General features: G+C 38.5%; 1 protein-coding gene across 1 annotated transcript; it reads left to right on the top strand.

The window, feature by feature from the left end:
- The first annotated feature begins 3 nt into the window (after positions 1-3).
- Positions 4-21,898, top strand: LOC100732574 (general transcription factor IIH subunit 2). The gene is made up of 16 exons (XM_063258158.1): positions 4-119; positions 4,481-4,565; positions 5,706-5,783; positions 6,112-6,148; positions 6,351-6,437; positions 7,731-7,781; positions 8,109-8,163; positions 9,794-9,899; positions 11,273-11,363; positions 12,009-12,096; positions 12,547-12,654; positions 13,528-13,591; positions 14,705-14,808; positions 15,560-15,662; positions 18,492-18,531; positions 20,275-21,898. Exons 2-16 carry the CDS (start codon positions 4,510-4,512, stop codon positions 20,392-20,394), a joined length of 1,188 nt encoding a protein of 395 aa, XP_063114228.1. The 5' UTR covers positions 4-119; positions 4,481-4,509; the 3' UTR covers positions 20,395-21,898.
- Positions 21,899-22,501: the final 603 nt, after the last annotated feature.

Raw genomic sequence — 22,501 nt, forward strand, 5'->3', positions numbered from 1 at the left:
AGCTGCTGTCCGCGGCAGCCGGAACGTTTCTGCCAGGCTGCAGCGCTCTGCGGAAGAGCTTCAGCGGCGCGCTTCTAGGCGGGCGGCGCTTCCGGCGGAGAGTCGTTCGCGTCGGGCCGGTGAGTCCGCTGGTGCAGCTGGGGTGTGCCCTGGCCCGGCGGGCGGGAGGTTGGACGAGACGCCTGGGAGGCTGTCGGGCGGAGGACCCGGCCGACTTGGCCTGGCTGGCCCAGTAGGGAAGGACTGTGGCAGAGAGCACGGAAGGTGGCGAAGGACGCGCAGGGCCGCGAACGCGGACGTGGTTCCGCCTGAGGCCCAGCGCGAGGACTGGAATGGTGGTCGGGGTGCGAGCCCTCTTCTGGGCTGGCTCTGTGGCAGCGGTTGAGTTGCCCACCTCGGAGCCCTGAGTTCGCACTTGGCGGGCAGGCCCAGGGCTAACTTGACTGTTTCATCAGCAAATGCCTTCCCGAGGGCGGTGCTGGTTGCAGCTCACGTTTCTTTGCAGATACCCTTTCGATCTCGTCCAACAAAATAACTGAACCCTACGTGTCCTTTTTGTTTTTGTTTTTTTTTTGATGTGCAGGATAAATACTGAAAATAGGACAGTGTTTAGTCACTGTATACTCTGCTACCATGTGCGGAATAGCACAGGTGTTAAAATTATTGTCATTTCTAGTTTTTCAGGTTGTTACAGCAGATCACCAAATTTCCTGAAAGAAATTAATTTCTTACAAAGACAGTGTGTGGTTTGTTAATTCAGTGGAAACTGTTCGGAATTTTAGCTAATAACATCTGATTATAAGGTGTCACAAAAAAGTGATACCTTAGCAGTAGTCTCCAACTTACCAGTGGATTTTAATTACACAAGTGCATTTATAGGTCGCCTCTTTAAAGTATTTTCTATAAAAGCATGATACAAATGGGGCGTAAAATATCGGTTATGATCCTTATCTATATATACAGAGTCTGCTAAAAATACGTGTACACATGTAAGGAAGAGAAACACTTCTAAGTTAGCTGTGGTGGCGCACACATCTTAATCCCAGCGTTCTGGAGGCAGAAGCAGGAGGATCATTGCAAGTTCCAGACCAACCTGGGCTACAAAGGGAGCTGGAGACTAGCCTGAACTGCATAGTGAGACCTTGTCTCAAAAAGACAAAAGGCAAAGCAACAACAAAAAGAACCCTTGCTGAGGTTCAAGCTAGCCTTGGAAACACTTTACAAAGTGTTTACAAAGTGCTACAGCCCAGGCTGGTCTCAGATTTGCAACCATCTGCCTACTTTAAGCTTTTCAAGTGCTGGGATTACAGAAGTGTGCCACGGCGCCCAGCTCTAAGAGGCAGATTCTTTAAAAAAAAAAAAAAAGTGTTCCAAAAGCTGCACCTGGTGCTAACTACCTATGGCCCCAGATGCTTTGGAGGCTGAGGCAGGAGAATTATTTGATGGCAGGAGTTTGAGACCAGACTGGGAAACATAGCAGGACCTTTTATGAAAAATAAAGCAAAACAAAACAAATAAAACAAGTCTACAAAAAAAACCCCACTTGGTTGAATATTTTATTAATAGTTAATTTATTGAGGCATCATAAGATTAATACGTTACCTTTGGTCTCTACAATTACAAGTATTCAAAGTGGTGCTTACTAGTTTTCTGACATTTATTAGTACATTGAACTGCTGCATGGGTCACCTTGGTCGCTAAGACTGCTGCCCATGCATTTTCAATTTCTTTAAGGGCCAGCAGTGTAGTGGGTTAGTATAGCAGTTAGTGTCCTGTGATACAGGACATCCTTTAGGGTCCTCCACAGATAAAGTATTAAAATACTGATACAAGTTTTTCTAAAATGTGTGTACCTTTTTTTGGGCAGATTTTCTCTGTATATATTTATTTCAAAGCTAATCATTACCGAGCAGGTAGAGGTAGATCTTATTGATATACAATTACCTTAGGTAGGCAGACAGGGGCACTTAGAGAAAATCTTTTATTCTTGATGAATTGATAAGTCTTCCTGGGCAATTAGGAAAGATTCTCGAGGAGCAGGGATAACACCCTTACATGTGAGAGTCATAGTCAGTTGAGACACAGGCGAAGAAGGATGAGTCCAGGTGGGGATGTATTCACTCAATTTAGGATCAGCCACTCCTCCAGCTCAGGGCTGGAGACAGCGATCAACATAGGTCAGTGCCAAAAGCCAAGTGTAGTAGTGCACCCCTGGAGTCCAAGCACTGGGGGGACTGAGGCAGGAGGATTGCCACAAGTTTGAGGTCAGCCTCGAGTACATGGTGAACTCAAGGCCAGCCTGAACTATGTAGTGAGACTGTCCCAACACACATGCAAACATTGGTCAGTCACAGTATTTTCCTTAACAACTCCATATTTTTGGCAAATTTCTGTAAACTTATCCTTGAATTCTGAAACCACACTTAGTCCTTGGTCAACTTCCTGTTGACATTCTTGAAATGAAAATCTAGTCAGTCTAGACTGTCAAATATACTAAATATATTTGTCATACTGAACAGTTTCAGTACATTCTCCATTTACAATTGTATGGAATTTAAAAGGTAAGGAAGACTTTGCCAAGGGATAGGTGTTTTCTTCTGTTTTTTCCTCTTAGTCAAAGGCCCCTAGGCTGCAATCCAACTCTGGAATCTAACCTCATATACATATAGTGAGAGTACAGTGGTCAGGCACTCCTCCTTATTGCCATGTTATCTAGCAAGTAGAGACCTAAGAAGGCAGAGTAGCGTGTGGAAAACAGTTCATCCTGACTAAAAAGTTGTGTTTATCCATGCCAGGGCCAGGGTATATGACTCTCATCTTGGGTTGGGCCAGGAGACACCCCTGGGGAGGGTGGAGTTTGGGTGTGCTAGAGATGTGTATTACTTGGTTCATGGGCTCTTTCTACCACCAATTTTGGTATTTTTGTTTTTTGGTTTCTTGGTTTGGTTTGTTTTTTATGTAGTTCAGACTGACTTTGGACTCTCTATATAGCCCAGATTGGCCTCAAATTTGTGGTGATCTTCCTGCCTCAGCCGCTGGGATTACAGGTATACACCACCACACCTGGCTATTTATTTTTATTCTTTTGACTTATGATATTTAAGCATTTAGCCATTTATAAATGATGTTTCATTCTTAAAAACTTGATAATAAAATTCAAACCTACAGCCAGGTGAGGTAGCACACACCTGTAATCCTAGCACTTGGGAGGCCAAGGCAGAAGGATCAGCATGAATTTAAGGCCAGCCTGGGCTACATAATGGGACCCTGCCTCAAAACAAAAAATTCCAGCCTACACAAAGGTGGAGAGAGAACATAATCATCAGATACTTATCAATTGTGGTAACTGTCACTTGTGGATAATATTTTAGCTACACCTGTATGACTCCCATAATTCTGTGTTCTTGTTTTGTGATGTCCATAAAGCATTTTTGTTCTTTAATATTGTAAAAAGGTGTTTATTTGTATTGGAATCATGTTTGTTCATAAATATTCATGTTTGTTCATAAATATTCACAATTTGTTTTTTCTCTTTTTTTGGTGCTAGGGATCAAATTCATGACTTTGCTGGGTGTGGTGGCACACTCCTGTAATCCCAGCACTCAGGAGACTGAGGGAGATGAATTGTTAAAAGTTCAAGACGAGCCTGGACTATAAAGTGAGCCCAAACAGCCTGAACCAAATAGCGAGACCCTGTCTCAAAAAAAGACAGGACAGAAAAACAAAACAAAAAACTCATGACCCCGTACTTGCCCAAGCAAGGGCTGTGCCAGTGAGCTATATCTCTGGCCCTACCAGAAATGATTGAGTAAACTACAAAGAATAAGATGTACTTACATTTAGGGCTGGGGATTTAGCTCAGCGGCATATGTGCCTGCCTTGCAAGTGTGTGATCGTGAGTTTAATCCCTGGTACCAATAAAAAAGAAAAAGACAAAAAAAAAAAAAAAAAAAAAAAAAAAAAGATGTGCTTACATTCTTATTTTTCTTCTGGTTCTAGGGGTTAAATCCAGGGCCTTTTGCATGTTAGGCAAGTGCTTTTGAGCTATAGCCACAGCTCTTCTTTTGAATTTTATTTTGAGACAGTTTTGCTTAATTGCCCATTCTGGCCTTGAGCTTGAAAGCCTTCTACCTCATCCTCCAGAGCAGTTTGTAATACAGTATGCACTGCCATACCCATCAGTGGTTTTTTTGGTTGGTTGGTTTTGGTATTGGGGGTTGAACTCATGACCTTGCCCCTGCCAGGCAGGTACTTATGCCACTGAGCTGTATCCCCAGCCCATTTTTGGGTTTTTGAGACATGCTCTGTCTTTGTAGTTCAGACTGGCCTTGAACTCATTGCAGTCCTCCTGCCTCAGATTCCTGAGTGCTGGGTTTCCAGGTGTGTGCCACCATGCCCCACCCCACATTTAACTTTTAAGTAAGTGGATGCATTTTGTACAGACATGTTTAGAACATTCATAGTCTTATGGCTTTTACAGAGTGCTGAATAATACACACTTTTTAAAATATGGATGAAGAACCAGAAAGAACTAAGCGATGGGAAGGAGGCTATGAGAGAACTTGGTAAGTATGGCATTAAGGCCTCTTTTTTCTTTTAGATATTATCCCTTTACTTACATCTTTATTGAAATTACTTTATATGTGTTAAAAATCGCCCACTTCCAGTGTGTAGTTCAGTGATTGTTTTTAGAAAATTTACTCTCATAGGCCAGAAAATTTCCTATCATAAGCCATTGTCTTTTTGAGACAGGGTTTCACTATGTAGTTCAGGCTGACCTTGAGCTCACTTTGTAGCCCAGGCTGATCTCGAACTCACAGTCCTGCCTCAGCCTCCTGAGAACTGGGATTACAAGCATGTGGCACCATAAATCAGTCTTTTTTTCCTCCTATAAACCAGTTTTAAGATGATTACTTAATTAATGGCTACTTACATTTAATTCCATTTTCACTGCCTGTAGACACCCAATAATTTATGTTGTTTATTATAGATTTTCCCTTTCTATTTCCCATAATTATATAATATGTGGTGCGTTGGGCTGGGGATTTAGCTCAGCAGCCTAAGTGCCTGTCTGGCAAGCGCTAGGTTGTGAGTTCGATCCCTGGTACCAAAAAAAAAGTGGTGTGTTGTATCTGGCATTCACTTAATATACTGCTTCAAGGCTCTTCTATGTTGTAGAGTATGTTAGTGCTTTGTTTCTTTTTTTCCCTTTTCTTTGAAATGGGATCTTACTGTGTTGTCAGGCTGATCTTGAGCTCACAACAGTCTTTCTGCCGCAGTCTCTTAAGTAGCTGAATTGGTTCCCTGTGAAATGATGGGGATGAGTACTGGGGATTATATCTGGGGATGCTTTACCATTGAGCTATATTCACTGCACTTTTCATTTTTTTATTTTGAGTTAACGTGTAGGTTGCTCAGGCTGGCCTTGAACTTCTGATCCTCCTGCAGCAGCCTCCCAAGTAGCTCGGATTATAAGCATGTGCCACCACACCAAGCATGTTTTTTTTTTTTTAATACTTTTCTTTTTTTCTTTATATTATTATGACACATTTTTGTTTTATCAGTTCAGCAGCTGATGGACATTTAGGTTGTTTACAGTTTTCACAATTACATAGAATCATACTGTGAACACACATGTACAAATATCCACCTCTTTATTTCTTGGGTTATTTTTAGCTTATATTTTAAACCGTTATTACTTACAGGGAAATTCTTAAAGAAGATGAATCTGGCTCACTTAAAGCTACAATAGAAGACATTCTTTTCAAGGCAAAGAGAAAAAGGTCGGTAAATTCTTCCTAAGTTTGTCATGAAAGGAAATTGTGTCCCTGAACCTTTTTGCCCACCTGTAACTATCTTAGCATTTCATTTCCTTTTGTGTTTCAGAGAAAATGACTGTTAGTTGTCTGAATAGGCAGAAAGAACTGGTACTATCATACCTTATCTCAGTAGGGAAATGGGTTTCTGGAATTATCTACAATGTCTATAATTATGTGTATCCCAAAAGTTAATAATTGACTTCACTAAAAAAATGCATATTATTTAGCAAGTTGTATTGACTTTTTGGATAGCATATGATATTCCATTAAAATGCTTGTATAATTTTAACAGAGTATTTGAACACCATGGACAAGTTCGACTTGGAATGGTATGTTATCTTTTTTCTTTTACTGGTACAGAACTAGTTTGGATTACAGAAACATTCTGGCTCTACAGAATGAACAACAATAAAGCAACAAACTTTTTAAAAGAGTATATTAAAAGCTATGTTCAGAACATGTGAATATTGAATGCGGTTTTACTTCTTGGTGAAAGATGTGACCGGAGATTATTCCCTTCCTTTTTGGTAGATGCGCCACCTTTATGTGGTGATAGATGGATCGCGGACAATGGAGGACCAAGATTTAAAGCCTAATAGACTGACATGTACATTAAAGGTACAGAAAGATCACTTAAAAGTCATTTACATGTGTCCCAAATGCAGGAGGGACAGTGGATTCTGGAAAAAAGTGCAGGAAAATATTTTTCTAGTTGATCTAAGTGACAGCTAAGGGATATGCTACAAGGAAATAGTACAAGGAAATAATAAATCTCACCTGCTAACTATGTAAGTCTGATTTCCCCCTTTCTGTCCCAAGTCAGGGTCTTGTTTTGTCACTTGTCCCTTTCCTTCACTGAATCTTCATTCTCGGTTCACTGTCTTCTCAGACATATCCATAGTCGTCCTAACTCACGAAGCCCCGTCCTCCATCTTCCTGTTCTCCCTTCCCTGTCCTCAGTGGGTCTTTCCTTCTTTCCATTATTTTTGTTTTGTTTTTCTCTTTGAGTTGGGGACCTTGGCTGGCATTGAACTTCTGGCCACATAAGAGGGCCCCTGTCTCAAATTTTTGTTTTTGTTTTGTTGTTCTTTATTGTACTGAGAATCAAATTTAGGACCTCATATTTACCAAGCAGCTGCTGTACCACACTAAGCTAAATCCCCAGCCCTTTTTCTTTCTTCTTCTACTTTTTTTTTCGGGTACTGGGAATTGGACTTATGACCTTGCACTTGCCACACACAGGTGCTGTGTTGCTGAGCTATATCCCCAGCCCCTGCCTCAATTTGCTAAGCCGCTGGAATTGGAAGGTGCTTGCCATTGTGCTTGCTTCTAATTCATTCAAGTTGGGCATGGTGGGAAATGCCTATAATCCCAGCTGGAGGCTGAAGCAGGAGGCACAAGTTTGAGCCCAGCCTGGTCAACTCAGTGATTTAGCAAGACCCTGTCTCAAAAGTAAATAAAAAGGGTATGGGATGTTGTTGGTAGCAAGGTCTTGGATTCAGTCTTCAATACCATAAAGCAAAATCAAATCTAAAAGAATCTGGGTCATTATTGTTTTATCACCTACTATTTCAAATATAGTTTTTACTATTTAATATTTTTGCAACTAAACATTTTCTTGAAAATCTGTAAGTTTAAATATCTTATGGGAGTTTGAAGGAATGAAGCCTTCCTGTATGCTTTTTAGGTGAAATAACTTAATAATGACATTTGGCCTGGGATTGTAGCTTAATGGTACAATCCCTAGCTTGTGCAGAGCCCTGGGTTCCATCCCTAGCAGCCCAAAAAGAAAAAGAAAAAAGAATATCAGAAGGGATCCTTGATAAACAGGTTTATTAAAGCATAATTGTACTTGTATGTATGGTTGTTTTTTGCCCTTGTGTAATATTTCTTTTTGTTCTCTTTAAACAGTTGTTGGAGTACTTTGTAGAAGAGTATTTTGATCAAAATCCTATCAGTCAGGTATGTAGGTAAATGATAGAATTCAGACTTGCATAACTATTTTGCTGCCAAATATACTGTAATTTGTTTTTTAAAAAATCGGATATACATTGTATCATTTGCTAAGTGATCTAGATTATATATTCTTTTTGGGTACATTTAGCAAAAAGCATAAAAGTTTAACAGTAGGTGGTAAACTCAGCTAAATTTATTTGTTTAAAATACAAGGAAAAGTTTCTCATGTGTTGCTTATTTCTTTGTAGGCATACTAATTTATTTTACATAAATTTTATCAAGAGGAAGTAATTTGTCATGTGAAATTAATGATCTTTTTTGTTTTGTTTTGAGATTGGAATAATTGTAACTAAGAGTAAAAGAGCTGAAAAACTGACTGAACTCTCAGGTATGCGTTATATTACCTTTCCAGGACACAGGCACTTTGTCTTAATTACCCAGATATGTAACCCTGTTCTTAAGGGTGTTTCGTCAGTAAAATGAAGCCTTCCTGTATGCTTTTTAGGTGAAATAACTTAGTAATGCCTGTTTTCCATTAAACTCTTGAAATTTAAGATTAACTGTTTTAAACTGAGTTCTGCACAGTGGTGAATAGTATTACTGTGAATGTGAATCTGTTTCTTTAAGATATGTACAGTCTTTAATATTTTCTGAAAATATTAAAATAATCTTATTGAAGCCATTCATAAAATCCACTTAATCTTCAACTTGAGTTTTCAAAAAGTTAAACATTGAATTTAATGAGCACATATATAAAAGCTGAATTGCAGCTTTTTTTTTTTGGACTGGGGATTGAACTCAGAACCTTGCACCTGCCAGGCAGGCACCTTGCCACTGACCTAAATCCCTGGCCTGAATTATAGCTATTGTTACTGAGTCCACTTTTCTATTCGCATAACATGAATTTTACCTCACATAACTGAATTTTACCTCATAAAAGATGATAGTGGCTGTTTTTATTTTCTTACCTATATATCCTGCTACAAACTGACATCACTTAATTCCATTTTACTTTTTGTAAAATAGCTCTACCTTAAATCGATTTCTCCATCTTTGCAATGCATAAGTGAAGTGACACGCTGTGTTTATGAATAATTTTTCACTATGACTGTAAGGAATAAGAGGTTTATTTATATGGATTGATCCAAGAAACTCAGTTGCAAGAAAATATAACAGTCTTGGTTGGAAGTGTGGCTCTGGAAGGCCCCAGTTTGGTTTGGTCTCTAGCACTAGAGGTGGGGCCATAACTAGCTTTCAGCAGCTCACAACGACCTACCGCTGTGCCCTCTGTGTTCGGTGCTGACACATGGGGTAGTTGTTTCTAAGCATCAGGCCTTGTCTGGCTTCAGCCTTTGGTCAGTTTCCTGTGAGATGAAAAGGTCTCTGACAGCAGCCTTATGCCTACATGGCCCTTGTCCAGCTACACCCAGGTGCAGAGGGACTTTGGTTTTACCATCTGCCTACCCATGAGCCACCAGTACCACAGGACAGTGAGGAGTTTGGGGTTGTATTCCTGCGCCCCGAATAGAATGGAGGCAGGATGGCTGCTGGCTCAGCACAGTATGGGCCAAATAGGATGATTACATGATGGTGGCAGGAGCTGCCCCCTCCTGTCTTGACTTTTCCACCCCAAATGTAGAGCAATTTTGTGTGCCACTGAGGTCATATGTATGAAGATTAAAAATCCTTTGGAGCCAGATACGGTGGGCATGTCTATAATCATAGCTGCTCGGGAGGCTTAGGCAGGAGGATCTTGAGATCAAGACCAGCTTGGATTGCACAGAAAGGTCAAGACTACATAGTGAGACAGTGAGACCTTGACACAAAATTGGCTCAGTTTTTTTTTTTTTTTTTTTTTTTTTTTTTTACAAATTAAGCATAGAAAAATTTATTGGGAAAATGGGTGGGGGGAATAGAAACAAGCAAGGTCCCAAATGGGTTGCCCAACATGTTCATATTGTATGTATGGTATTTTTTAATGGCATTTTATAAAAGCAAATTGTTCCATTTAATTTAAGGAAACCCAAGGAAACACATAACATCTTTGAAGAAAGCTATTGATATGACCTGTCATGGAGAACCATCTCTTTATAATTCCTTAAGCATGGCCATGCAGACTCTAAAGTTAGTATTTTACATTTCTTACTGAAAGTTGGTTTAGAAGTTTTTAATAAATTAATTGAAATGAGAATATGTTAACTGAAGTTTCCATAAAGCCAGTTATAACAAAGTGGGTAAGTAGGAGAACTAGCTGTGTGTTGCAGTGCGTATGTATACTTCCAGCAGCACCCTGAGAGGCTGAGGCAGGAGGATTGCAAATTTGAGCCCAGGCTGGGCAGCTTAGCAAGGATCCTGTCTCATAGAAAGAGAGTGGGAGGTGGGGCTGAGGATATAGCTCAGTGTGAAGGGCCTGGTTTTATTTCTCAGTACAGAGCTGCCAAAGGTTTAAGGATCACAAGTGGCATGTAGTGTAGTATAATGAGTTGGTTGTATCTTCACTGACATTTATTAACCTGTTTGATAGTATATCTATAAATTAATAGTACACGGGTCCTGCAAGTCCAGCTTTGTGGGTTGTAGCAAACCCCAAAGAAAACTTTTACTTTTGAGATAGATAAGTACATAACAAAAATCATAAAAGCAAGCTTTTCACTGTTATCTACAAATGTTAGTGGAGAGGATAATAATGAACTAGTAAACTTGCTCCAAAAATGACAGAAATCCCTTTCTAGCATAGAAAGAGCTCACACAGCTTCACCCCTCATTGGGTCATCATTTAATTGTTACTGTTGTTAAACCACACGTGCATACCTTAAAGCTGACCCTACTGTATAGTCCTGTTTCTCACTGTACACGTTCAACTTCATATGAAAGAAGCCTATTGAACTATAAGCTTCATAATGTCAGGGGCTCAGTCAGTATCATTTATCATTCTTTCCCTAGAATTTGAGAGAACTTTCTGTGTATTTCCATGAATAATTATGTAAAAAATACATAGCTCTTTTTTTTCTGTTTTTTTGTACTGGGGATCAAACTTATGACCTTGCACTTGCAAGGCAGGCACTTATGCCATGGAGCTAAATCCTCAGCCCCTCTTTTAGTCTTTTTGAGACAGGGTCTCTCTATGCAGTTCAGGCTGGCCTTGGGCTCACTTTGTAGCCCAGACTGGCCTCGAATTCACAGCAGTCCTCTTGCCTCAGCCTTCCAAGTGCTGAGATGACAGGTGTGCACCAACACACCTGGCTTTATAGCTCATTTTTTGAAAAATGAACATAAGGAGCACTTGCCTGTCATGCACGAGGCCTGAACTCTGTCTTCAGCACTGAAAAAGAGAAAAAAAACTGTACATTGAAGTATTTAAAACATTCTCAATTCATTTCCCAGCAATGTTGAGACAAATGAGATATTCTATAGTCTGAATGTATAAACCATGTATATTGTTCCTTATAGATACATTTGCTATAACTTAATGAGAGTATATTTTATCTCTTCTTTAGACACATGCCTGGACACACAAGCAGAGAAGTCCTCATCATCTTTAGCAGTCTTACAACTTGTGATCCATCGAATATATATGATCTGATTAAGGTAGGACCGGTGCATCAAAAGTGAAGCTATAGCAGAGTCTGTGGCACATACCTCTAATCCCAGCATTCTGGGAGACTGAGGCAGGAGGATTGCAAGTCAAGCTCAGCCTGGGCAACCTATTGATTTAGTGAGACACTGTCTCACAATTTTTTTGGCAGGCATGGTGGCATAAGCCCATAATCCCAGCACTCTGGAGGTTGAGGCAGGAGGATTACCTTGAGTTTAAGGCTAGCCTGGGCTACATAGTGAGTTTAAACCCAACCTAAACTGTACAATGAGACTCTTGTCTCAAAAAAAAAAAAAAAAAAAGGAAAGGGAAAGTGAAAGGGGATGAAAAAAAAAATTAAAATGTCTTATGTACAAGTACACTACCTAAAAAGTACAAACATTTTGCACTGTATTCATGTACTGATAAAATGATTTTTAAAATGCTATAAAAAATAAAACTTTTAAAAGGGCGCTGCGAATGTGGCTTAGTGGAGAGACCCTAGATTTAATCCCTGGGGCCCCCAAAAAACAAAAAAACCCAAAGTTAAAACACTAAAGAGAATTCTGTACTGTGTCCAGAGCATTATTTTTCAAGTACATTAATTCTTAATTAAATACTTTTCTTCTTAATTCTTCTTTTTCTTGGATTTGACGAAGACCCTGAAAGCAGCTAAAATCAGAGTGTCCGTCATTGGGCTGTCGGCAGAGGTTCGGGTTTGCACTGCACTTGCTCGGGAAACTGGAGGTGTGTGTCTACTGTGTTCACTCTCTATTCATAATCATCATGTAAGGATTCACTGACTAAGCTAGACTGTCGTAAGCCACTGAATCTAAATTATTTCATATCCATAGTCTAGCATATGAAGTCATCTTAAATATATTTTGCGTTGAGAAATCACCTCAAAGGGGAAGGAAATTTCAGTAATGTTTGTGTTTAGAGAAAGCATAACCCTTGAAAGGCTAGAAATTTTACTGTGTGTAATACTTTCTAAAGATTTCATAATATGGCTTTTAATCAAATTGTAATTACTGTTCTTAGAGATACCAATTTAGAGATAAAGTTCTTAAAAATGACAATTTAACTAAAATCTTAATTTTGAAGATGTACATTTGTAGATGTTAAAGCTTTTACAGGACTATATAGAAATTGTAATGTGTTCTTACATGTGTAAAGCTGTTGTTTGTTTCTTGTTAGGCACGTACCATGTGATTTTAGATGAAAGCCACTACAAAGAATTGCTAACGCATCATGTTAGTCCTCCTCCTGCTAGCTCAAGTTCTGAATGCTCACTTATTCGTATGGGTATGTGTTTATTTTGTTATTTTAAAAATACATATTTTTATTTATATGAGGCTTTCTGTTTTCATTTACTTAAGTTACTTTAAAATTTGAGTTGGATTTTTTTGGGGCCATGTTTTATGTCACACACTGACTTAGGTAATGCCAACACTCTGGAAGCCTAAGGCAGGTGAATTGCATATTGGAGACCAGCCTGAGGCAGCTTAATGACTTAGCAAGACCCTGTTACAAAATTTATAAAAAGGGATGAGGTTGTAGCTTAGTGTGAAGGCCCTGGGTTCAGTTCTTAGCACAACACACACACACCCCCCAAAAGACAGTGTTGTTATTAAATTAGAAGATACAGATATGCTGCATATGGTGGTACACACCTATAATCCCAGCACTTGGGGCTGAGGCAAGAGGATCACTACAAGTTCATGACCTGCCCTCTCTACAAAGCAAGAGACCTTGCCTTGGAAAAAACAAAGCATAAAGAAAACCCTCAAAAAGAAAATAGAGGCGACTGGAGGTTTAGCTCAGTGGCACAACTGCCTGCCTGGCAAGTATGAAGTTTTGAGTTCTATCTCCAGTACCAAAAAAAAAAAAAAAAAAGAAAATATAGATAAGAACTTCAGAATCTGAGGTCATGTGTAGACCTATCTTTCCCTTATTCCTCTATTTTTTCTTTACAGTAGCGCAGGTTTACAGTTAGTCTCAGATAGAATAATAAGCATACACATATATCTCCTAAGAGATGGAAAAACAACTGTTTTTTTGAAAACAACCTTTGTACAACTTTGTTGGTTCTCTGATAGAAACATTTTTAGGTTCCTACCCCTAGCATTGTGCTTTTTGCTTGGTAAGAGAAATTAATACTTTATCTTTTCTGTGAAGGATTTCCTCAGCATACCATTGCTGCTTTGTCTGATCAAGATGCAAAACCTTCTTTCAGCATGGCGTAAGTAAAGACCAGTAATATTTTAGCACTTAAAATTCATTGCTCTAAGTTATAAATTAAAAGATGGGCTTGAAATGTGGCTTGTAATTAAAAATTACCTTTTGATCTGGGTGTGATGGTACACATGTGTAAATTTAGCACTCTAGAGGCTGAGGCAGGAAGATCACTGTGAATTCAAGGCCAGCCTGAATTACAGTGAGACCCTGTCTCAAAAAAAAAAAAAAAAACCTTTTAGATAGCCATAAAAAGGAATGACTATATACACTATATTTCTGCAGTGAGATCTTCAGGAAATGTCAGTAGAAGGAAGAGAGAAGGTGTGTAATTTGCTACCATCTATCTAAAAAGAAGGAAGTGATGTGAGATGATTCAGTTGTGCTCAGAATAAAAACAATAGTAATGGATATAGGGAGTGAAAACTAAAGAGTGTGTTGGCGTTTAAGGAAAGGCAAAGTGATAGAACCTGGACTTATACTAAGTATACTTTGTTTGAACTTCAGCACTTAATATTTTATATAATTTAAAAAACAAAAAGAAAGTGATTTTTTCCAAGTCACAGGCAAGACTTCTGCCTTCTTCTATTAAAGGTATAAAAAGGACTACATTTACTGTTCTAGAGGAAATATGTCACACAGCCAAGTGTGGTGGCACATGCCTGTAATCCTAGTGGGGAGGCTGAGGCAGGAAGATCAAAGAGTTCAAGGCCAGGCTGGGCAAGACCCTGTATCAATAAACATTTTTTAAAAAAGAGGAAGAGGGAGGTATGTTGTCACTTAAATGACACACATATTTTCAAATTCAAATAAATTCAAATATTTTAAAATTTTTGAAATCCAGAGTTTAAAGTCAAGGTAACATATTTTCTTTTTCTTCTTCTTTTTTTTTTTTTTTTTTTGTCTTATTTGAGATAGGGGGTCTCACTATGCAGTTCAGGCTGGTCTTGGGCTCACTTTGAGGACCAGGCTGGTCTCAAACATGCAACCATTGCCTGCCTCAGCCTCCCAAGTGCTGGGATTACAGGAGTGCAACATATTTTCTTCAGTTTTCAATTTTTAAATTTTTTTTTTTACATCTTTATATACATCATCTTTAAAGTAATTTTTTTCCCCGCAGGCACCTGGATAGCAGTTCTGAACCAGGACTTACATTAGGAGGCTATTTCTGCCCACAGTGTCGGGCAAAGTACTGTGAGCTTCCTGTTGAATGTAAAATATGTGGTAAGAACCTGTTATTCATTATTTAGTAAATTAATTTCAAATAATTTATTATCTATCATATTGGTAAAAATAAATGTTAAAAAAATGTAAATGTTGAATTCCACCTAGGTTTCTGGGTATTTACGTGTATATGTATGTATGTATTTATGTGTGTGTGTGTGTGTGTGTGTGGTACTGAGGTTTGATCCCAGTACCCACTCTCTGCTCTGAGCTGCATCCCCAGCCCTTTTTATAGTTGTGAGACAACGTCTAAGTTGCCCAGGCTGGGCTCAAAACTTGCAAAGTTTTTGGCTGAGCCTCCTAGAGTGTTGAATTACAGGTGTGTGTCATCAGGCCTGGTGTGGCTTTACTTTTTGCAAAGAGAAATAGATTACTTTTTAAATTGAATGTCCAGTACTACATTTCTAAGAATAAACATAATGTATAAAGTCTATTTCATTTACAAGTAAGCAAATAGGCCCAGAGAGGTAATATGTGTAGTGACAGAGCTTACTCACCCCTGGACACGCCTGTGGTCCAAGGAAACTGAGAACCGAGCAGCAACAGATGCCACTCACTCTCCAGGGAAGGAGTTTAGCAGTGGAAGGGCTGGCAAGCCTGCAGCATGGCCTGGCTTCAGCCTCCAGCGCTGCAAAAAACAAAACTCCACTAAAAACACTTGCAACTATGTAGGCTGAGTTACAGATTTGGCTTCTTAGCTGTTGTCTCTATGAGATGTGGCTTATTAAACATGCTTCTGTTTGTATGTTAGGTCTTACTTTGGTCTCAGCTCCCCACTTGGCGCGGTCGTATCATCATTTATTTCCCTTGGATGCTTTTCAAGAAATTCCCCTAGAAGAATATAAAGGGGAAAGGTATGAGTTTTGATTTATTTATATCTCTTCATAATGGCGAGCTAATGTTTGAGTAGATTGTCACTGCCTTTTAAAAAATAGTTATTAACTTGAGTAAGATTACTTCTGATATAGAAAATGAGACACAGCTGGACATAGTGGTGCGTACCTGTAACATAGTTGTAGAGACTGCTGAGACAGGTGGTTTGCAAGTTCAAGGAAAGCCTGACCAACTTAGATCCTGTCTCAAAATTTAACAAAAGGGAAAAAAGGGCTTGGGGATGTGATTTGTGGTAGAATACTCCTGGGTTCAATCAGGGAGGATCCTTGTTTATGAATGAAATAACTCATTATTAAACACATCTGTGTCTCCAGAACTTGTTGATTTCCTTACTTTCACCTCTTCGTAGTGAGAGTGATGTACTGAAGCCAGGTATGCTAGTTCATGCCATAATCCTAGCAATTAAGAGACTGAGGCACAAGGATCTTGAGTTCCATCTAGGCCAGTCTGGGTTAAATAGAAAGTCCTGACCCAAAAAACAAGAACGGAAAAATCATTTGGAAACTGTTTCACACAGAGGATTATTTTTCAAAATTGTGTATGTAGATATTACCATGTTTTATATAATCAGTTCTTTTTTTTTTTTTTTTTTAAATCGGTACCAGGGACCACATGCTTGCAAGGCAGGAGCTTGTGCCACTGAGCTAAATCCCCAGCCCCAATCAGTTGGTATTATCAAATAATGTTAATAACTTTAACTTTGTATATGTATAAATGCATGACAAATTCTTAGAGGTGGAATTGTTGAATCAAAAGTTATGTGAATTTTAAGGCAGCCATGGTGGTAAAAACCTGTATAATCCCAGCACTTGGAAGGCTGAGGCAGGAGGATCACCATGAGTTAGAGGCCAGCTTGGGCTACCTAGTAAGCTCCAGAGCAGCCTGGTCTACATAATGAGACCCTGCCTCAAATAGGAAAAAAAAAGTGATTTAATATATGCTGTAAAGATATCCTTTAAGGAGGTTTCATTTGTTGTTTGCTTAAACTTGAACAGTATTAGGATTATGAAATTTTTTTATATTGGCCAACTTTTAAAAAATCATATTGTTTTAACTTGCATTTATTTATTTACTTATGACTGAGGTAGACAGATTTAAAGATAGAGCTGAAGAAATATTCCAGGAAGTAGAATACATGGCATAAAATGAAGAACCCAATAAAGGTAAAAAACCAAAAAAATCCAAACTGGTAGATTTTTCAAGAATGTCCAGTATAGGAATATGTGAGAAACAAAGAAAAGAGAAAATATAGAATAGGAGATCATCAAATAAATAGTTTAAGGAAGTTTTTTACTTCCTTAAACTATTGTACAAACTATTCCTTCTACTATTGAAGAATAGTATTTTCTTGGTCAAAAAGGACTGTCAAGTGGTTAGTTTATTGAAAAAAAACCAGACCCACACTAAAGTACATAGCTGTATAATTTCCAAATATGTAGTGAAATACGAACTTTAAACATTTTCAGAGGAGAAAAATTAGGTCACATGTCAAGGATCTGGGATTAAAATTGCTCGGCTTCTCATCAACAATATTGAATGCTAACAGAGAATTTCAGTGTTCAGACTGAAATATTTTATATATATATATATATATATATATATATATATATATATATATATCAGACTGAAAATATTATAGTTCAGCCAGGTATGGTAGTGCATGCCTGTAATGCAGCAAGAGAACTGCTGTGAGTTCAAGGCCAGCCTGAGCTAGAGTGAGACCCTGTCTCAAAAAAAAAAAAGACTTACAGAGATGGATGAGCATAACATTAGTTTACATGTATGCACTGTTAGTCCAAGAAGGCTGAAGGAATTAAGTTCTCATCTTCAATGGCTGGAGGCTCAGAGCCAGTATTCACAGAGCAGGAGTTAGCAGTTATATAAGCATAAGTAAATATCACAGTTACAAGTTTAGTTTAGTTTTTTTTAATTCCATGTTTTTGGATTTTTGAGACAGGGTACCACTCTATAACTCAGGCTGACCTTAAACTCACTGGCCCAAACTCACGGCAGTCCTCCGGCCTCAGTGTTGGGATTATAGGCATGCACCACCCCACTTGGCACAAGGTTAAAAGTTTTGAAAGTGCCTCTGGGAGCTGGGAATGAAATGGGGAGGAGGCAGGGAATTGCTGTTTTCGGTAATAAACAGAGAACTTTGTTTTTTTGAGAGTTCTGGGGTAGAATCAAGCCAGGGGCCTCATATATAATCGGCGTGCACTGCACTGCACCCCGAGTCCCAGGTCTTTATACTGCTCCTTGAAAGTGAGACTGCCAGCCTTGAGGGTGCACACCTGTAATCCCAGCACTTAGGAGACTGAGGAAGGAAGGTTGCCGCAAGTTTAAGGCCACCCTAACTACCTGGAGACACCCTATCTCAAAAACCAGCCAGAAAACAAACAAAAATTTGAAAAGAAAGAAAATAAAACCATTAGGCCCCCATTCTGTGTAAGAAGTTAACATGTCTTCTGTTCATCTAGGATTGTATCTGCTAGGTATAGGAGAGTTGAAAAATAGTAAATCATTTTCTGTAGAGCTTAATTCTCTTCCAGAACCCCAATTAGAAAGTATATGCATATTTAACCTTAATGAAAACAAAAACTACATTTTGGGCTGTCTTGAGCTGGCTAACATACTGTAGAATTTTAAGAAACTGTTGGCATTCTTAACTCTTTCTGCCAAAGTTTGGTATAGAAGTAATTAGTAAGGAATTCTAGTTACTCCAACTTGGTTACATCATTTTAACTAGTGAATTCTTTTTTAAAAAATGATTCTCAAACTTTCTTTTTCAGATTTTGTTATGGATGTCAGGGGCAACTGAAGGACCAACATGTGAGTCTTGACTTTCTAATAATAAGCTATGCATAAGAAAATAATACTATAATAAGTTTTCTGAAGGTTGTTGAAGACCAGGCTTACATCAGCTTATTTTCTATAAATAGTTATATACTAATTAGTAGACATAAAATGGGGGAAAAATCATCTAAATAGTAGTTTTGTACTTCTGCATTTTGATTTTGGTATGAAGACACTTAGTGCTTTGCTTCTGTTTTTAAGCTAACTGCTTTTGTTTATTTAAAGTGTTGTATTTTGCTTTTGTTACTAGGGGTAGAACCAGGGCCTAACTCACGCTAGGCAAGCACTCTACTACTGAGCTACAGCCCTGGCCCCATTGTGACTCCTTTGGAAGTTATCATTTAAGGTGGCCACAGATAAAAAGTCTATCAAGTGTTAATTAGCAGTATTACTTGTTTGAGGCTAGCAGTGTAGCTCAGTGGTAAAGCTCATGCTCAGTATGTATTTTAAGATCCTGGGTTCAGTCACCAGCACCCCACAAAACAAAACAAAAATTGCTTGTTTATTCCACTTGAATGTTTCATAAAATAATTTTATTAAATTTTACATTCCTTGAGACCAGGGATATAGCTCAGTGTAGAAAGCCTACTTAATGTGTATGATCCAAGGTTCAATCTCTAGAACATTTCTCTTTGACATCTCTAGTTTATCCTCACTAAAATCACTTTTTCAATTGTTTTACAGTTTTTTTTGTTTTTTGTACTGGGAATGAAACTCATGCTTGCCAGGCGGGTACTGTGTTGCCTAGCCATATCCCTAGCCCTTGTTTATTAGTTTCTAAGAACATAATCTGGCTGAGTGTGGTGGCTCATTCCTGTAATATGAGCACTTAGAAGGCTGAGGCAGAAGGATCACCCAGAGTCAAAGGCCAGCCTGAACAACATAGTGAGATCTTCTCTAAAACAAAGCAAAACAAAACATCATCTTTACTTGTGTGTTAAGATATAGTGAGTAAGTTTTATCTCTAGTCAGAGGTATCCATATATGCAATGCTGATAGAATTGTGAGCTTTTATTCTCTATGTGTCAGTTGACATACTGCCTAATGGCTTAGTTGAAAGAGGAATATAATTTTTGCAGTTGTGAGGTTGTTCTCTTAAAAATAACTAAACCCAGGGCTGGAGATATAGCTCAGCAGGGCAGCACCTGCCTAGCAAGTTTGAGACCTTGAGATCAATTCCTGGTGCCAAAAAAAAAGCCTCTTAAAAAAAGAACTAAACCCATGTCAAATTTTTGTGCTTCTGTTTTTAATCGGATCTGTCTGATGACCACCTGTAAACATTCATACCTAGCACTGATTTGTGCTCACATGACTCCTCTATGTTGTTACTTAAATGAAGTAGCTGAGAATATGTTATAATAAATTGACTTTGGGGGGCTGGGGATTTAGCTCAGCGGCATAAGAACCTGCCTTGCAAGCAGGTGGTCATGAGTTCAATCCCCGGTACCGATAAAAAATAAATAAATAAATAAATTGACTTTGAGGACTCAAATCAGAGTCATTTCTCCATTTTTAAGGATAGTTGGGGGGGACATAAATCACATCAGATTTAAAAATATATATGCAAGGTTGATAGGGAAGCTTGCTTGCAATATAAATAGCAAAGCAACATAAATGTCTTCTAGCTGTGATCACTTAACTGTTTATTTTTTATTTATTTTTTTCACTTAACTTTTAGACACTATCTTGGTTGATTCCTTTTTCTTCTTTCTGTTGCAGGTCTATGTTTGCACTGTGTGCCAGAATGTATTTTGTGTGGACTGTGATGTTTTTGTTCATGACTCTCTCCACTGTTGTCCTGGCTGCATTCATAAGATTCCAATTCCTTCAGGTATTTGATTCCAGTATGAGTACACATAATGTGTCAAAAAGAAATTTGTGTTGGGCACACCCATTATCCCAGCACTCAGGAGGTTGAGGCAGCATGATCATTGAGTTTGAGGCCAGCCAGGGTTATATAGCAAGTTCAAGGCCACCATGAACTACATAACAAGACTCTGTCTCAAAAAAAAAAGAAAATATTTGAAACTATAAGATGATTCTTTAGAAAAAGCTCCAACTAAAACGTGAAGAACAGTTTAAGAGAAAAATCTGATATAAGAAACTTTTTTGTGGCTGGGTGTGTTGGCACACACCTGTAATCCCAGCACTTGGGAAGCTGAGGCAGGAAGATAGCTGTGAGTTTGAGGCCACCCTGAGCTGCATAGTGAACTCAAGGCCAGCCTGAACTACACAGCAAGAACAAAAAAAAAAAAAAAAAAAAAACTTTTTTTCACAAAACTATTAAGTTTTTGTTTCTTGTCACAAAAGGCCTAGAATTCATTAGTATTTTATTCAACGAATTTTGTATTATTTAGAGTCATGTGTTCAAAGTCCTTGTGCATTACTATGTGCAAATTATAATTGAAGTACATTAAATATTTGTGATTTAATTCATTAATTTAGTGTAAGAAGACATTAAGAACACATTGTAAGAGGTGGGAGTTAAGCTCAGAGGTGTAGGTTTCTGCTCAGCAAGGGTAAAATGGTGAGTTTGATTCCTGGTACCAAAACAACTAAACAGACAAACCAAAAACACATTGTAAGATGGAAATTATATAATAATTATGAAATGTTAACACATATGAAATAATGCACTGCTGCATCCTCCAGAGTGTTCTGTTTGGACTTAAAATATTTGGAGTTCAATTATAAAATCTGAAGTGAAGTTCTCTGGCTGTGACCAACAGGAGGCTTTTAGGTTTAACACACCAACTCACAAGCCCACACAGCCTGGAGCAGGGCCACATCCCATACCCTCCGTGGGGTCTGGACACAGCTTTGCAGGCAGGGGTCTCTTAACTGCGAGGCTGGCATCTTCCCTCTACGAAGTCACAGGGCTTCCATGCTTAAACAACAGTGGAATTCCAATGCTGTGGGAAAAGGTTTTGGCGTCTTTTATGCGCTACACTGATTGCTTTTAAAATACCATACAGAATGCAGGATGTTGGATGCCACCATTTTGGTTGGTTGTTACCTGAGTCTTGCTTGTGTAGTTCAGGCAAATGAAACCAAAGTTGAGATATTTTCCTCTTTGAACCTCACTGAGTGTTTAATTATTGTCTTCCATTATTCTGCGCTGGGTCACTAGGGAAATCTGGCTGAGAAGATCTGTTTTTTTGTTTTTGTTTTGGTACCGGAGCTCGAACTTATGATCAGGCACTTGCAAAGCAGATGCCTATGCCGCTGAGTTAAAACCCTAGCTCCCAAAATCTGTTTTTAGGTCCAGTGCAGCTGTATTGTTGGTAGAACTCTTCAAGATGTGCCCTGTTGAGAGTGAATAAAGCTTCCATTCCATAACAAAGGTGTGTACTGTGTATTTTGTATCTGTAGACTTTAATCACTCTAGATAGAGTTTTACCATGAAGTTTATGATCTTATAAATAAGAATTCTTAGTGAAGGATATTATCAGTAATGATGATGTAATTCCATGCTAGAGATTTTATTTTTTAAAATTATTATTTTAAAAATTGGGGCTGGGGATTTAGTTCAGCAGCATAAATGCCTGCCTGGCAAGTGTAAGATTGTGAGTTTAATCCCCAGGGGTTGGGGAAATCAAACTCAGGACCTTGTGCTTGTCAGGCAGGTGTGATGCTACTGAGCTATATCCCTGGCCCTAGAGATTTTATTTAATAAACCTTGGTTGAGGCCTAGAAATTCATATTCTCTGTAAACACACACGCTGGTGTGCAAGGTAACAAAAGTAATAGATGTTGCAGTTAGTATTCATATGGTAAAGGCAATTTTGAATGTAAAGGAAATTTTAAAACTTGGATTTCTAATACTATTCAAGGATGGTATTAGGAAGTGCAAGCTGTTCCCATAATTAAAAAAAAAAAAATACAAACTCAACTAAGCCTTGACATCCCCCACGCCAGCTAAAACTTGTAGATAAATGTAACTCAA

Source organism: Cavia porcellus, unplaced genomic scaffold, assembly GCF_034190915.1.
Source record: "Cavia porcellus strain 051 isolate PalLab524CR breed Dunkin Hartley unplaced genomic scaffold, mCavPor4.1 scaffold_11, whole genome shotgun sequence".
Lineage (NCBI taxonomy): Eukaryota > Metazoa > Chordata > Mammalia > Rodentia > Caviidae > Cavia > Cavia porcellus.